This window comes from Tenrec ecaudatus, chromosome 13 (genome assembly GCF_050624435.1).
Source record: "Tenrec ecaudatus isolate mTenEca1 chromosome 13, mTenEca1.hap1, whole genome shotgun sequence".
In the NCBI taxonomy this organism is placed as follows: domain Eukaryota; kingdom Metazoa; phylum Chordata; class Mammalia; order Afrosoricida; family Tenrecidae; genus Tenrec; species Tenrec ecaudatus.
This window is the reverse complement of record NC_134542.1, coordinates 20219067-20235453: the sequence shown is the minus strand read 5'-3', so window position 1 is coordinate 20235453 and position 16387 is coordinate 20219067. Positions and strand designations below refer to the sequence as shown.

At 51.0% G+C, this 16387-nt stretch overlaps 1 protein-coding gene across 1 annotated transcript in view; it reads left to right on the top strand.

Annotated features, from left to right (window-relative positions):
• Positions 1–13795: 13795 nt before the first annotated feature.
• LOC142424469 (putative thioesterase PNKD) overlaps positions 13796–16387 on the top strand; it is a 32044-nt gene continuing 29452 nt past the window's right edge. The window contains exon 1 of the mRNA XM_075529713.1: positions 13796–13968. Coding sequence (XP_075385828.1) covers positions 13808–13968 — 161 coding nt within the window. The 5' untranslated portion in view covers positions 13796–13807. The remainder of the gene's footprint in view (positions 13969–16387) is intronic.

Genomic DNA, 16387 nt, shown 5'->3' with positions numbered 1-16387 from the left:
TGCCTTCCTCATAGAGCTGGGAGGGCAACTGGGTTAAAGAGCCCGTGGAAGGCCAAGAACACAGTAGACAATCTGTTCTTCCTCCCCCGTGCCTGAACAAGCCTTTATTATGTGGCCAGCAGGGCAAGCCCCATGCGAAGCATGGGGTGGGGGCGTGGGGGTGGGGAGAGACGAGCAGCTGCCTGGGCCTGTGCAGAGGACACAGTCTTGGGAAGGAGACGCGCTATTGCTCCCCCAAAGGCCACGGTGGGGAGTTGCCAGAGAGTGCTTCTTTGCAAACCACTCATTGACTCAGTGCATACCATGTTTTTAAAACAGGTGCACGGCATGTACAGGAAGCAAGCTTACCGTTTTCGAACACCGCACACACATGCATGGTTTGCATAACATAGCGCGCGCACTGTTTGACTCCGGCGGCACTCAGCTTTGAGCAGGCAGTGTTTGGGGCGATCAGAAAAAGCTGCAAAGACTCATTTTGAGCTTTGAAGGCGCGCTTCTCCAGAGGTAGGGCCCGAGCTGCCTCCCTGGACCTGGGACTCCTGGGGGGCCCCCACCCCCAGAGAGCTGGCCCACTTGACTCCCCAGACAGCGAGCCCAGGCCTTAATGAGCTCCACACAGCCAGTGCTGGGAGCCCCTCCCGTGGCTCCCTCAGGAGTGTTGGGAGCAGAGACTACCCTGCGAAGATTGCCTTAAAGGATTCCTCCGGGCCAGGTAGGGCAGCCGCAGGGGACAGAAAACCCACGACAGTGACCAGTGCAAAGTGATCCCAAGGGGGTGTGGCATATGGCGGGAGAAGCAGCGGAACATGCAACATTAGAGCACTAGGTTGAGGCTCCAGCGCTCATACAGGGGTTTGCAACTGAGTGGGCAGCCACTAGAGCTGGGCTTCAGAAGGCTTCCTCTTGGAACAAAGGGTGGAAGGTGCCAGGAGGCTGGAGGTGCCTGGCCCAGGGGTGAGGACCAAGGGCATGCATCTGGGTGGCAGGGGTACACATGGAAGGAGCGTACCCTCCCTGTTCACTCACAAAACGTTCACTGAGCACGCCCAAGGGCCAGGCAGGGAGCCTGGTGGCCTTAACTGCAAGGCCAGCTGTTGGAACTCCCCAGCTGCTCCCCACAAGAAAGAGGAGGCTTTCTGCTCCCACGAAGATTCAGAGTGTGGGAAATGCACAGGGGGCATTCTGCCCTGTCCTGTAAGGGTGCTGTGACCCAGAATCAGCATTTCCTTTTGTTTTTGTTTGGGGGTTTGGTTTGGTTATGCGTGCACGGAAACATGTGTTTGTTTGTTTAGAGGATTAGCATTGAGATGGCAAAGATGATACACAACCTGTAGTGGCAGCAGGGAACATCTAATCAGTACTTGGCAGAGGCCCAGGAGCCCCCGCCCCCCTGGCTGGTGTACTGGTGAACGGGTTGGGCTGCTAACTGTAAGGTCCGTAGTTCAAAACCACCAGAGAGATAAGGCTTTCTACTCCCTTCAGGAGTTCCAGGCTGAGAAACCCCCGGGGGGCAGTTGCACTCTGTCCTCACAGGAGAGTCACTCTGAGTAGTGACAGTGAGTCGTGATTTTCAACCTGCAACATCCTCCTGTTCTGTTACAACGGGTGTCTGTGTTTAGGTTCTGAACAGAACAATGAAGTATTCTGGAATGCCCATTCTTTGCCATGCTCACCATCGTCTGTTATGATTCACACAGTGGAATGCCTTGCATAGTCAATAAGACCCAAGTAAGCACCTCTCCGGTGCTCTTTGTTCTCAGCCATGACCATCCTGACATCAATAATGATTCTCCCCCAGGCCACATCCTCTTCTGAATCCAGCTTCACTTTCTGACATTGTCGTGTCAATGGACAGCTACAGATGTTTTTGAAAGCTCTTCAACACAGTTTTACTTCCCTGGGATGTGGAAGGCCCCGTTCCATAATTGCTGCATTCTACAGAATCGCCTTTCTTTGGGATGTGCACAAACACGGGTCTGTTCTTTCCGGCCTAGGAGCTGTCTTTCCGCTTTCTTGGTATAGATGCGCGAGTGTTTCCAGTCTGTTGAGACATTTTACTTGATATTTCCATTCCTGGAGCCGTGTTTTTTACTGATGTCCTCCGTGGACTTCTTCCTTCAATGCCACCCGTTCATGATCATATGCTACTTCTTGAAGAGTTGACCCTTGATCGATTCCTTCTGGTGCTCAGTGTATTCCTTCCATCTTCTTTGGATGTTTCCTGCATAGTTCAATATTTTGTCCTTAGCATACCCCAGTGTCGTGAATTCATAATTAAGAACAAAGAAGTAGGGAAGGAAAACACAACAGACTCACTGCCATCGAGTCAATTCTGATCGAAAGTAATCCTGTGGACAAAGTAGAACTGCTCCTTTAGGTTTCCCGGGCCATAAATCTTTATGGGACCAGCAAAATCTCACCTGTCTCCTGAGGAGCGACTGGTGGATTTGAACTGCTGACTGCTGGTTAGCAGCCCACAACACCACCAGGCCTCCTTAAAAGGAAACTCAGACCTATTTTTAAAAAACAACAATAAGGAAAACCTCCCTAGAAGACCTCCAGCCTATTCCCCTTCCCATTTCACTTAGGAGCTCTGCAGCCCAGAGCAGTTCACTGGCTCTCTCCAGGCCTCAATGTTCTTAACTGTGCAATGAGAATGATAATTATATTTGATTCATAGAAAGCTAAGAGTCCATGTATGTAAAGCAGTTAGTACTACATAAATATGCGCTCTTATTATCTGATGACAAGAATTGCATCCCATTTTTGGGTCTAACATGAATAAATACATGGTGACAAAATCCCCCTCCCCTCCCCAGGTTAGAAAGGGGCTCTCATGGAGGCTAAGACTGTTCATAGAAAAGCAGGCAAAATGGGGGTTAAAAAGGGGGGGAAAAGCAGATGGAGGATGGATATTAAATCAACTAACCCAATTAGCCACTGGCATGTTGTTTAAAAAAATGTTATCAATGTACACACATGCTCCTATTTGTGTGGGCTCAATGCTCTCTTTGTTTTGTTAACTGTTCGTTTGGAAATAATCTAAGACTTAACCAAAAAAATGTTGCCAAGAGGGAGGGGAAAGAATGAGGAGCTGAAACCAACGGCTCAAGTAGAAAGAAAATGTTTTGAGAATGATGATGGCAACACATGTACACATGTGCTTGACACAATGGATGTATGTATGAATTGTGATAAGAGTTGTACAAGCCCCCAATAAAATGATTAAAAAATAAATCTTAAAAATAAAATAGATTAAAAAAATACCCAAACCAAATAAAATAAAATCATGTAAAAACAACAACAAATTTGCCAAAAGGGGCAGATAGCTTCCCCTGAGTTTCATCATTAACATTTACCTACTACAGCCTGATGGCAAACCCAGGAAATTAACATGGGTACTGTGTTAGTCTAGGTACATACATTAGAGAAACAAATCCACAAAAACTCATGTATAAGAGATAGTTTTATATAAAGGTTAGTGCACATCAAGAAAACATCCCAACCCAGTGCTGATCGGGCCCACAAGTCCAACATTAACCCATATGTCCAACACCAATCCACAAAGTCCTCCTCCATCTCACAAAACACATGCAATGATGCCGACTGCAGGAGGAACGCTGAATCAGTGAATGTGTAAACATCTCAACACTGGCAGGAGTCTCCACCCGGCTGCTCCAGCACCCAGGGCTGCATGGGGGTAGGTCCATGTAGCTTCTCCTCAGGGATGTCTTGCAGGAAGTGAGCCTTGCCAGCTAAAGCAGAGAACTGGCTAAGGCAGCTGCACCCTGATCCGACAGTCAGAAAGGAAGCGACCCGGGAACTAGAAAGGCGAGGCTCCCCGAGCCATGTATCCCTCCGCCCTTCAATTAACCCCGGTGTGTTCATTTGCCAGGTTGGCACAACACACTGTAACTATGGCAGATACAATTCCAGTAACTTTTCTCTGGATTGCATTCAAGTTTTGCCTGCCCTTTGTATTTTGTTTCATCTTACTGACTATGATCCCCACAGTGAAACATCGTGCATCCTACTTCCCCTCGGTGTTTTGTCTGTTGTTGATTTGTTTTAAACATTGCCTTGTGAATCCAGTGAAGGTTTCTAGGGAGATCACAGTTTTACATTTGGCGCTTGATTCCACTCATCCATTGCAATCCCCTCCATGTGCCACCTGTTGGCCCACTTCCTCCCAGTCTCTGCGACTTTCCCAACCCTCTGAGCTCTGTCCTTGTGTAATTGCCGCCTTTGATCTGACACGGGTGATTATTCCAACACCGAAGGTGTTATGGGCACCATTCTAATGCTGCACAGAGCAAGCAAAGCCTACCGCTTTCCCTTCTGCTGCCCCTGTAGATCATTTACAGAGTCTCCCCATTGCCAGTACCGGTGCTGAACACGTTGAACCTTCAGACTCTTTGTGTACACTTCAAATGTACCCATGTATGCGTACCTTGTGGGCAGATCCCTAAAGTGGAATTACAAAGTCAAAGGACAGGGACATTGTTTTAGGCCTTTCATGTCTGTTAGCAAGTAACATGCGATAGATATCCATTTCCCATGTTCTTAAAGAAACCTTTAAAATTTTGGTGTTAATCCTGGCTATTCTAATAGGTAGCAATCACATCTCATTGTTTAACTTACATTTTCTTGAAGAGGATTTTTTCATATACACGTATTTCATTAATTGGGGCCTTTCTGATTTCTCATTTATTTAAGGTCTTTACATAATAACTATAGTAACTCAACAAATTTGAGGCAGACATTTCTCATAATTTGACATTTTTCTGTTGTTCCTGTTGCTTTTTAACAAAGAGAAGATTAAATGTTTTAATAAAAAGCCCAATAGGAAAATAAAACCCCAGAACACCAATAGAGTAATTCTTTCCCCTGTTAGAATTTCAATTGCTTTTTGTCTGAGTTTAAAAGTAATATATGACTTTAAAAGGAATATGCCTGGTATAGGCATTAAAAAACCACTTATAAAACAAAAAACCACTTATATTGCTTTTATCCATAGAAAGTCCTGCACCATCCAGACAATGAATGTGCAGCTCGTTTCTTCTCGTGCTGTACGGTGTGGCTTTAGACCTTTAGCACTCTACTTCACCTGGAATTTATTTGGATATGAGGTTCCGGTCTCAACTGTTCTCTTCCACATAGCTAATCATTCATCCAAGGACTAAGTCTTTCCAGCATTGTTAATGCCTAATCTAATGCTGTGTAACACACCAGCCCCAAACTCAAAGGCATAACACAATAAGCATTGACTTCTGGTTCAGGCATCTGCCAGCAGCCTGGATTTCAGTAATCTGAGCTGGGCTGGGCTGGGCTAGGCTGTCTTCCAGTCTGGCTGAGCAGGGATCCAGGTCTGTTGCATGTATCTTTCGTCCTCTTTCTGTGGTCACCCAGCCTAAGGGTTTCCTTCAGACTAGTAACTATCAGAGAGAAAAGTCATGGTGAAAGTCATGAACACAGAACCAAGTTCAACTGCAACAGCACATTGAAGACCTCTGCTTGAATCACGTATGCTAGCAATTCACAGGCCAAGTCCAACATCAGTAGGTGGGAAAATATATTGCACCCCCATTGAAAAGGTGCTTTGTCCCATGTGGAGGGTGTGTTTATGGGGAAAGATTTGGGAAGAATTGAGAACAGAAATGCATTCTATCGTGGTCTTGAGAGACCTTCTTTCCTGAAGCTACCCACTGCCCTGGAGTCAATTTAGACGCCATTGACCCCACCTCATCTTCCTCCCACGGAGTAGTTAGTGGGTTTGAACCGCCAAGCTTGTGGTTAGCAGTCCAAGGCTCCATTAGGGCTCCTTAAGGAAACTAGGTTATATTAAGATAAAGCAGAATCTAGAAGGGGACCCAAGGTCAAGTGCTTTGGTTTGGTTTGGTTTTTGTGTTGTTATTTAAGGCAGAGAGATACGTGAGTTTGCTTACAGCAGCAGTTCTCAACCTGTGGGTTGAGAGCCCTTTGGGGGTTGAATGATCCTTTCACAAGAGTCGCCTAAGACCCTCGTAAAACACATATTTCTGATGGTCTTAGGAACCAAGACACCGCTCCTCTATCCGTCTCCAGGCAGGCCCACCCACATGCAGATACGCCCACATACAAGTACCCAGTGTGAAGACTGTTACCCATGCTACACCATGCTACAAGACAAAATTTCATATATTTGTCATTAGAAATAAATAGCTCACAATATAATTACATATTGTGCTTTGATTAATCACTGTGCTTTCGTTATGTTCAATTTGTAACAATGAAAATACATCCTGCATGTCATATATTTACATGACGGTCCATAACAGTAGCAAAATTACAGTGATGCAGTAGCAACGAAAATAATTTTATAGTTGGGTGTCACCACAACATGAGAAACTATCTGAAAGGGTTGTGGCATTAGGAAGGTTGAGAACCACTAGCTTACAGGGTGTGTGGGAAAGCAATGACCAGGAGAGAATTCTGTGCCTGAATACTTGAAGGAACAAGCTAAGAGCACTTGCTATGAATATTCAGATGTAAGTAGCCTGTAGATAAAAAAGGGGTGAATGGGCCAAGAAGAGTTTCCCCAGGGAAAACTAGTGGTTGACAGAAGAAGTTGGAGTTGGGGCTTGGGGCTTGAGGCTTGGGATGACTGCTGTGCCTAAAGACTGCAAGATGAAAGAGCTGTCCGAGCTTTGATGGTGTGTGTGTGTGCGTACAGAAAGGTAAGTGTGGAAGTTAGAAGGCTAAGGGTGTTGGAGGGACAAGGGCATGAGGAAGCTGCCGGATGGCAGTAGTTCAAGACCTGGCTGTGAGGGAAGAAATGGGGGTGAGAGGGCTGAAGGGCTGGAGCAAACAGCTGGAGGTGAGAAAATGCCCTGGCGGAAGCTATCAGAGTAGCTGACATGCCCAGGTGCCTGATCTTGTGAGAGGCAATTGCAATTCTTTAATAAACTCATTCAGTTTGAACCTTTTAAAAAAAGGTTGCTTAGGCAATATCTGACCTCTTCTAACTCCCCAAAGGGGAAGCCGAATCAAAAGCCACAGCCCAAGGCTGACGCATAGGGGGGGACCCAAAACCAAATCCACTGCTCCTGAGGCGACCCCGTGGGCCAGAGGAGAACTAACTGCCCCTGTAGGTTCTCAACTCTATAACTCTTTACAGGAGTAGAAAGCTTTACCTGTCTCCCGTTCCTCTGGAGTGGACGCCAAGTCTAAAGAGACCTCCTCCCTCCAACCAATTACCAATTCTGACATCAGATGTTCCTCCCAAGGAATTCTCGACCGCTCCACTTGCAGCGTTCCACAATTCACTGCAATGGCCACACAGAACTCACAGACAGGACTCTTGACCATGGACTTTAATGTGGAAATAGCAGGTTACAATTCAGGATCAGAAACAACTCAGGATACAGTTCTTTGGTCCAGACAGCTTCTCAGCTCCACCAGGCATATCTGTCTCTGGCCCTTGGCCTCTTTTTTTAAAAAAATCATTTTATTGGGGGCTCATACAACTCTTATCTCAATCCATCCATGTACCAATTGTGTAAAGCACATTTGCACATTCGTTGCCCTCAACATTCTCAAAACATGTGCTCTTCACTTAAGCCCTTGGCATCAGCTCCTCGTTTTCCCCTCCTCCCTATAACTGACCCTTGGCCTCTTGACCCCACAGCTCCTTGACCTCTCAGTCTCTCCCCAGCCTTGACCAGTGCTACAAAGATCGTCAGCTTTTCCAATAAGTGCCTAGAGAAGCACAGATGCCTGCTGACAAACCTCCTGTGCCCCGTGGGCCAGGAAGCTCATGGCACCATCTCCTGTGGGTCTCCTGGCTCCGCTGCTCCTGCTGCAGCCATTTCTCTCTCTCTCTCTCTCTCTCTCTCTCTCTCTCTCTCTCTCTCTCTCTCTCTCTCTCTCTCACTGTCTCTGGTGTTCCAGCCTCTCTCTGTCTCCTCCGTATGGATGTGTCCCATCCATGGCTCTTCTTTCTGGGTGGTCAGAGATCTTTCCTGCGATGGCAAACGGGCCAGTCCCTCAGAGTTCCACATTCTTTATTTCCAGCTCCACCAGGGTGCCGTGCATCTAATTTACGTTGATTTCCTCGGTGGGCCAAAGCACCTCATTTGCATGGTCCACCGAGTCATTTGGTGGAGCTAGAAAGGCTGTGTTAAGTAATTCAGGTCACTGCAGAGAAGCTGGGGTGGGGGGTGATGGGGGATGGTAATGTGTGTTGTGGGTGAAGATGTCTAAGAGAAAGACTCTGGAGTTTATGTTTTCAGACGTGAAATTCCAGGTGAATCCATGGTGTAGCCATGTGATTACATTGCTGTCTTGAAGTGAAGGCTTTGGAATTCAGGTAGGAAAGGAACTAAGGCCAACGTAGAGATCAGAATCACCAGTGTCACCTGATGACTGCTGAGAGCCACCCAGCCTGGCCCAGTCTCAGCCTCCTCCTTCATCAGGGTCCAGTGGTCTGCCTTTTAGCAAGTCCTGCTGGAGGAGTGGGTTATGAGTGGAGCTGCCAACCACAAGATCAGCAGTTCAAATCCACCAACCGCCCCATAGGAGAAAGAGGAGGCTTTCTGCTCTCGGAAAGATTCACAGACTCAGAAACCCACAAGGGCAGTTCTATTCTGTCCTATAGAGGGGCTATGAGTCAGAGTCAATGGTAGTAAGTTTTCAGATGGTTGGTTTATTTGTTTTCCTCCGCCGAGGGGCCCTTTGTTTGAGAACTGCTGAACTAAGATGTCAAACCAGCCATGCTTGTTAGAATTACCCTGACTGGAAGGAAGCAGGCAAGATCTGTCCCAGCGAGGATGGGCTGGGACAGTAGATGGGCCTGGAGCAGAGAGAGGGAAAGAAAGGTGTTTACAGAAGGGAGGGAGGACAGTCTTCTTGACGTGGCATGGAATTGGTGCGCCCCTTTCCAACTGGGAGATACAACACAATGGTGTGGCAATTGAAGGTGTCTCCTCCAGAGATAGGAGAGTGGGGGAGGGAAAGAAACAGAAGACAAGGATCATGTTTAGCCAGGGGGGAGGAGTTATGCCAGGCCAACCAGGGTTCCAGAATACAGGGGCAAGTCCTCTGTGGGAGGGGGAGCTGATGAGGAGATGGCTGAGCTGAGTGGGGGTGGGCAAAGGATCCCACCTACCACCTCTGTGTGTGTGGTTAATTTTTCCAGTCGACCTCGTTCCCTCTTGGTCCAACCAGGTGTCTGTTTTCTTTGACATTCAAACAGCTCCAATCATCTCTGCTCCTTCATGAGTGTGTCATCATCATCATCACCGCCATCATCATCATCCTCACCATCAACACCAGGGGTTTCCTGAACACCAAGCCAGCACCAGGCATCCAGCTTGAACCATGGCACAAAGATGAAGACAAGATGATGCCCATCCTAAAGGGATCTCCCAGGCCAACTGGGAAGGCAGATGCAGACACCAGGGCTGGCAGGTGGGACGAGGGGCTGACACGAGGTGGCCCCCAGATCCTGGAAGGGGGCTTGCTGTTTGTGAGTTAAGCTCTAAAATCACCACCTCCCAGGCAGACCTGCAGATGGTCAGCCCCCTGACCTGGGTCACTCACGGGTTTCTCCAAAGAGGCACACCTTAGCCTTGGCAGTGCTTACTGCAAAGCTGCTCAGAGGAGGTCCAGGCCGCAGCCTGGAGTGTGGGGGCTCCTCGGACATGACTCTCCTGAGGGGCTGAAAGAGCACGAGCCTCATGTAGCAGCCAGGCCAGTCCTGATCCTGCTCACCACCCACCATCCTGGGTGGGGCATGCTCTCTGGCCCAGTCTGCTGCAGGGCCAGGGCTGCCAGGACAGGCTGCGTGGTGAGAGGGTTCTGGCCTCTGACAAAGTGCTTGCGGCAGGTCCTAGCTATTCCCGAACTGTCTCTCTCATCCACGCCTTCATGAGAAACCCTTGCTGCGCATCGGCTCTGGAGCAGGCCCTCTGCTAGGCCCTGCCTGGGAGGACCGTGGCACAGAAGCAGAGAGAGGTCCCTCCTCTCATCTCCTGGGCCTTCTGCGCCCCATTGTGAGATGTGCCCTGATGTGAGTGCATCGCAGAGAAAGCCGGGGTGGTCCAGAAGCCTCCCCAGAGGGCGGGGCATCAGTAGTTCATCCGATGGAGAACTTGCACCCAGCAGAGCACCCACACCTTTGGGATACAGTTTGCTGTGTGTTTGAGTTTGTCTGTGCCCGAGACTCCCACCTCCTCACCACTGACCCAGGGCCAGTGTGGTGCGGGAACTACCCCGGAGCATTAAGACACAGACACAGACACATAACAGCACCCTGGCATCTACCCACTAGAATGCATGCCGCCCGCAGATGTGACAATTAGAAATGTCTCCAGTGTCCCCTGGAAGGAGGGAGAAAGGGGGGATAAAACCATCCCATTCAGAGTCACTGGTATAGATCCATGTAACCATTGCGCAGCTCAAAATTCAAGTCACTTCCAGCATGGAGGGGTGATGTTTGAGCTGAGGCCCAAAGAATGCGAAGCTGCCATCTGATCCGAAAACTGGGGGGAGGGCAATCCTTAAGGGAAGGGGAGAAGAGCATAGGGCCTTAGAAGGACACGAGGTCAGCCCTTGTGGCTGGTGTGTGCCCAGGGGAAGCATGACGTCTGAGGAAGCAGACAAGATAGGCCCTGTCTTATCGAGCCGAGGGGCTTGTGGGCCGTGGTTGGGAGGCAGACATTTCAAAGAACAGTTGCATTTGATGTGTGACTGGACTGAAGCCAGACACTGGAGATTCACAGATGAACACAGCACAACGAATCGCTGTCCCTACCCCTAAGGCAGACTCAAAAGTCTTCGAGTCTGTCTGTAGACTAAATGAACAGGACATTATGACATGGGTGTTGCACTGAAAGTCGGGTGTACGTACCAGGCCCAGGGTTGGCACAGAAGAGGACAGGCATAAACCTGTGTGGAGCTGAGGCATTCAAGGAAAGCTCTCTGGAGGAGAGACTATCTGGTCTGAGTTTTTAGAAAAATAAAGGGTGCATGGAAAGGCAGGCAGAAGGCCCAGCATGTCCGAGGGCATAGGGCATGAGCCAGGTTTAGGAACCTCCAGCTAGTTAGATATGATAGATATACAGTTGAAGAGAGGGGTAAAGAATGGGGCAGCCCCTACACAGAGCAGAAGGTTCTCATGGAAGAGGAAGGAAGCCAATGTTGGAAGTCTTCCAGAACTATCCAGGGAGGCTCAAAGTCTGGTTCCCTGAAGGCGAGCGGACACACACACACACACACACACACACACACACACACACACACACACACACACACACACACACCCCTCTCACTCACCCCAGCCCTGGCTCCAGGTACAGTGGGCTTGGTTTTTCATATCTTGTTAGGACACATGTGTGGTAGCCAGAGATGGAGGATTCAGGCTCCTCTCTCTCGGTGTTCCCTGCAAGCCCATGCCTGCACCTGCGTTTCCAGTTTCAGATGCCAGGAGCTGTGCTTGAATGTCTCAATATGAGGTTGGCACAGCCTCACCTGCAGAGCGGTGCCTTCACAATGACTTGTGAAGCCCCAACAGGACTCTTTTCACTCTGTGTGTGGAGACATAGACATAAGCAACCCAAGCTCCCTGGCCCTGGAAGGGCCTTCTGCATAGCAGTCTGGTCATCGCTTCACCACCCCCATCCACCCCTGGCCTCCTGCAGTACACAGCAAGCAGGGATCTGGAGTGGCCCGAGTCTAATTCAATCCTAGCTGTGACTGTTTATGGCAAGCCCCTCTAGGGCTCAGCCAGCCTGGGGGTTGGGCTGAGATCCGAGAAGCAGCTGAGTTGTGGGGCACGCAGGCCACAGGCCCTGTCCCTCAAGACAGATCCACACAAGAGAAAATGTCTCTGCCTGTCCATCTGATCCGGGCTTTCTGGATTCCAATCCATTTGGAGCTAAAATAACCCAGGTCTTATCTCTTCTGAGGTGAGGAAGGCGGGGGAGTCCTCTCTCTATACAGTGTGTGCACTAACAATCTGTTCTTGGCCTGCAAAGTGGCTCTAGTGGCACAAAGGTTAAGCACTTGGCTGCCAGCCAAAAGGCGGGCTGTTTGAGCCCAGTGCTTCCCTGGCCCCCACTCCGGAGAAGAGACCTGGCGATCCGCTCCAGTGAGCAGAGAGCTACAGAGCCCTCCTCTGCCTGGCATTGCTAGGAGCTGGAACAGACCCAACACCACCCCACAACAACTTGGTATAGGCTCGCTTGGCATGGGGGAGTCAGCCCTTGATCCAAATACCTGATCAGAGAGGGAAAAACGTGTGACACAGGGGTCAGGGTATCCGGTCTGCCTCAGGCCAGGGCACAGGAAGCAAGGGGAAAGCAGGAGTCTGGCCTCACCTGCTTATCTCCGCAGCAGCCATCTCCCAGCGAGAGAGAGTGAACTCAATTGGGGCAGCATGTCCTTCCCTCTGGAACAGGGCCAGGACGAGGCTGGAGCCTGTCGTCCAGCCTTATGTCCTCTGTGCCTCCATGTGTCCATTGCATCAGCCCTGTCCTCTCCTCCCCTCCACCCACCCCACTGACCCTGACAGCTTCTGGAATCCATCAGGAAGACAGCGGGGGGCTGTGGAAATGGAACTGGGTTGAGGAGTCTGGATACCTCAGCCTTGTCTCTGTCTTCCATGGGTCAAGTCACTGGCCGCCCTCAGCCTTGTTGGCATCTTGTCCATTGGGGCATGCCTTAAATGTCCCCCTCCCCCAACTAAATTGGCCTGCTCTCTTCTCCACATCCCAAGGAGCCCTGGTGCTAATATGGGATAAGCTTCAAACTGACCAGCCACGACTCTGGGGTAAAACAAGGCTGTCTGCCCATCCCCTCAAAGATCTAGAACCTCAGAAACCAGACATGGTGGGGATCCACTCCATGGTTTGTCTGGTTTGGGGTCATCCACATGTAGGCGATGGAGCCATCATCTACAGCTAATCACATAGTCGGTAGCTCAAATCGACCAGCCACTCCAAGGGAGAAAAGAGAGGCTTGTCGGCTGGCTCTTCTAAAGATTTACAGCCTCCTCAGAAACCCTCTGTGTGAGGTCCTTGAGTCAGAATCCATGGCAGGCAGAGGGCTTGGTTCGGTTTGGTTCCTCCAAATTATTGCTCCTTCTGCCTGCTTCCTTCTGGCACCACAATTTGAAATCACAGACACACATGCGTGTGGGCGTGTGACTCTGGAATGTTGTACTGCCGGGCAATGAGAAGACTAGAAAAGTAGTGGGTGAATGAGTGAGTGGGTGACTGAGTGAGTGGGTGACTGAGTGAGTGGGTGACTGAGTGAGTGGGTGACTGAGTGAGTGGGTGACTGAGTGAGTGGGTGAATGAGTGAGTGGGTGAATGAGTGAGTGGGTGAATGAGTGAGTGGGTGAATGAATGAGTGGGTGAATGAGTGAGTGGGTGACTGAGTGGAAGCTGGCCCAGATGAACGCTCCGGTTCCTTCCAGATGAGAAAGCTGCTCCTAAGGTTCCCGCCAGGAGGACCCGCAAGTATCTGGCTCTCCTCCAGGTTCCCGGAGGGGCTGCGGATTTGGCTCGGAGATCAGCGCAGATCCGTCTGCTCAGAGCCCCGCCTCCTAGCCGGACAGAGGGGGGCGGGGCCTGGCCGCCACCAGCCAGGGTGGCTTTTGGGACTCACGCCTGGTGGCGAGGGGGGCGGGGCCAGAGTGCCCCCCTGCCGGCTGGCGCAAGGGGCGGGGCCCCAACGGCGCAGGTCCCCCGCGTGGGGCCCGGCCCCCGCCGTCGCCTAGCAACGGGCAGCCCCGCCCCCCCGGCCGCTGCAGGCGCCTGCCCGGAGCATGGCCTTGCCCAGCTGGCCTGCGCCGTGGCTGTGGGTCGTCAGCTCCGGGCTGCTGCTCCTTGTTCTTGTCCTGCTCGTGAGTCCCCACGCCTGCCGCGCGCGGCGGACAGTCCGCGGCTTGTTCATGGCGCGCAGCGAGAGGCTGCTCTTCCGAATCGGGTTAGTGCCGCGGGGATGCGCTGGGGAAAGGACCCCGAGGCGGGGGCTGCCGAGGGCTCCGGAAAAGGCATGGCATGGGAAATCCGGGGCTGGGAACAGGGAGATGAGAAACGCTTCGGAGAAGCCACTGAACTGGGGGCACTGCAGAGGAGACTGAGGCGGAGGAAGAGAAGGAACTGGGGGGCTGTAGACAGAGCATGAGGTAAGAGTTAGGAGAAGGGGTGAGCCACACTTGCCAGAGAAGGGTGCGTGAGATGGGAGGTGAAAAAGGGGTGGGTGAAGGAGCCCTAGCTCCCAGCAATGCTATCTCTGTCGTGCTGAGGTCCCCAGAGACCCTTTCCCTCCCCCCCAGTTGGCAGGTGCTCCCTTGAATCCCCTGACATTTGAAACCTCCAATTCCTTCCCTGTCTCCCAGTGTCTCTTCCCACCACCCCACTCCCCACCACTCAAGCTGGGCCCTTGCGTCCTCATCAGGACCCCCAAACCAGTAGTAGGTCAGTGTGTCCCCACCCATTTGTTCCCCCATCTTGTCCAGAATCCTGAGCCCTGGGCTGTGAAATCTGACCCAGCCACTCAGCCAGACTTGTTGAGGTTCAATGACTTGTCCCTGCATCTGCAGGGACTCCCTGCCCCCCTCTTCCTGTTCCCTGCCTCCTCCCTCTGCCCCCCTCTTCTTGGGTCCTGATGGTCAGCAGGGGTAGCCAGCTGGTTCTGCCACAGAGACTTGAGAGTCAGGTGAGGAAGCCACTCACCGGAGAACCCTAGCTTCCCAGGGCCCTTTCCCACCACCCGCCGTCCTCTCCGAACCAGCAGCAGGGCCAAGGGGCAAGGCTTCATGCCAAGGTTCAGGGACAGTGATGTTGGCAATGGGCATTGTGGGAGTCCTGGCCATGAGCCAGGTGGAGGGGAAGACCTTAGCCCGGGATTTCCTGAGTCTCAGAGAAGACATTGTGCAATTGCCCCTCCTCCCAGACCACCCCAGACACTTCCAGAACGTCAAGTCTGAGAAATGGAAATATAAAGGCCCAGTGAGGGGAGCTGCATTGTATGTGTGTCTTTGAAGACACGCGGGTCTCTGGCATCCCAGACATTGGTCCTGCCCCAGATACTGCGCCAATTTATCATTACTCCACCAAGAACAAACACAACGAGGCTTATAAATATCTAAAGGTCTTCATATTGGGGAAAAGAGAGGGTTTTCTTCCCATATAGTTTCTGGGAATTTCACATCCCTATTTAGAGAGGAATATATATATACATATTTTAGGTCTGCTTGTAGCTTTCAACGTTGGTTAAGGCTTAAGTCCTACAAATAGACCCAGGAAGTGGGAAATCGAAGTTACCTTCAGGAGCCAAACTCGGAATTCCAGAGATCAAGCGCCCCTAAGGTCATGCCTCTGAATCCTCCTTTTGGTTTTGAACATTCCTAGAATTGGGATTTGGGAAAATTTGCTAGTCCCAAACTTGGAATTCTCAGAGTGTTGCCAGACTCCAGGACCCCGGGAGACATTCCTCTCTGGATATTGAGGTTGCCTTGGAATCTGCTTCCCAAATCTTTAGAGCCCGAAGGGTGTGGCTGGAACCAGGATTCCAGACCTGCCCCTCCAAGACCAGGAAAACAATTGGCCCTGTCCCTTGAGGGAGGGGCCGATGACTGGGGGAGGGAGGGGAGTGTTAGCAGGAAACCAGATGGGGAAAGCAGGCAGGTGTTAGTGTCAGGGTGCTCACTGGGCCTCCAGGAAGGATGGAAAGGCAAGGATATGATGGGGAGGGGCAGGCTCCATCCGGAAGGTGTGGCTGCCATGGCTGCAGAGGGAAGCCTTTCTCAGGGCTGGGAAGGAGCTGCTGGAAGAACTAAGAGATGGGCTGGAGTTCATCCCCCTCCTTGGAGCGGGACCATTTTATACCAGGCTTTCCGTGCACACAAACACAGTTGCCTTGGGGTGACAGGCACGAGGAGTGGAGCAGACCTGGAGCTACACCCACTTGGAGGATCTGAGGGGCCTGTGGCAAGATAGAGGCGGCTTTTAATAGTCCGAAGAACCCCAAGGGGCACTTCTATAGGGTCCCTGTGAATCAGAATCAACTCAATGGCAGTGGGTTTGATTTTGGGTTTGAGGAGTCTGGGAAGAATCCCTAGTAGCATAGTGGGTTACGAGTTGGGCTGTTAACCACAAGGTGAGCAGTTCTGAACCACCAGATGAGGCTGTCTATCCCCGTAAAGATGTGCCGTCTCAGAAACCCACAGGGGAAGTTTGGCCTGCCCTACAGGGAGGGCTTACTGTGAGTCAGAATCGATTTGATGGCCATGAGCTTGGTATGTATTTGTAGGGTCTGGAAGGCAGTGTGTAAAGTCACAAAGCGCGTAAGGTGCAGGATTGGACAAACCTGCTTTTGAATCTTCATTGTGGCTTAGTAG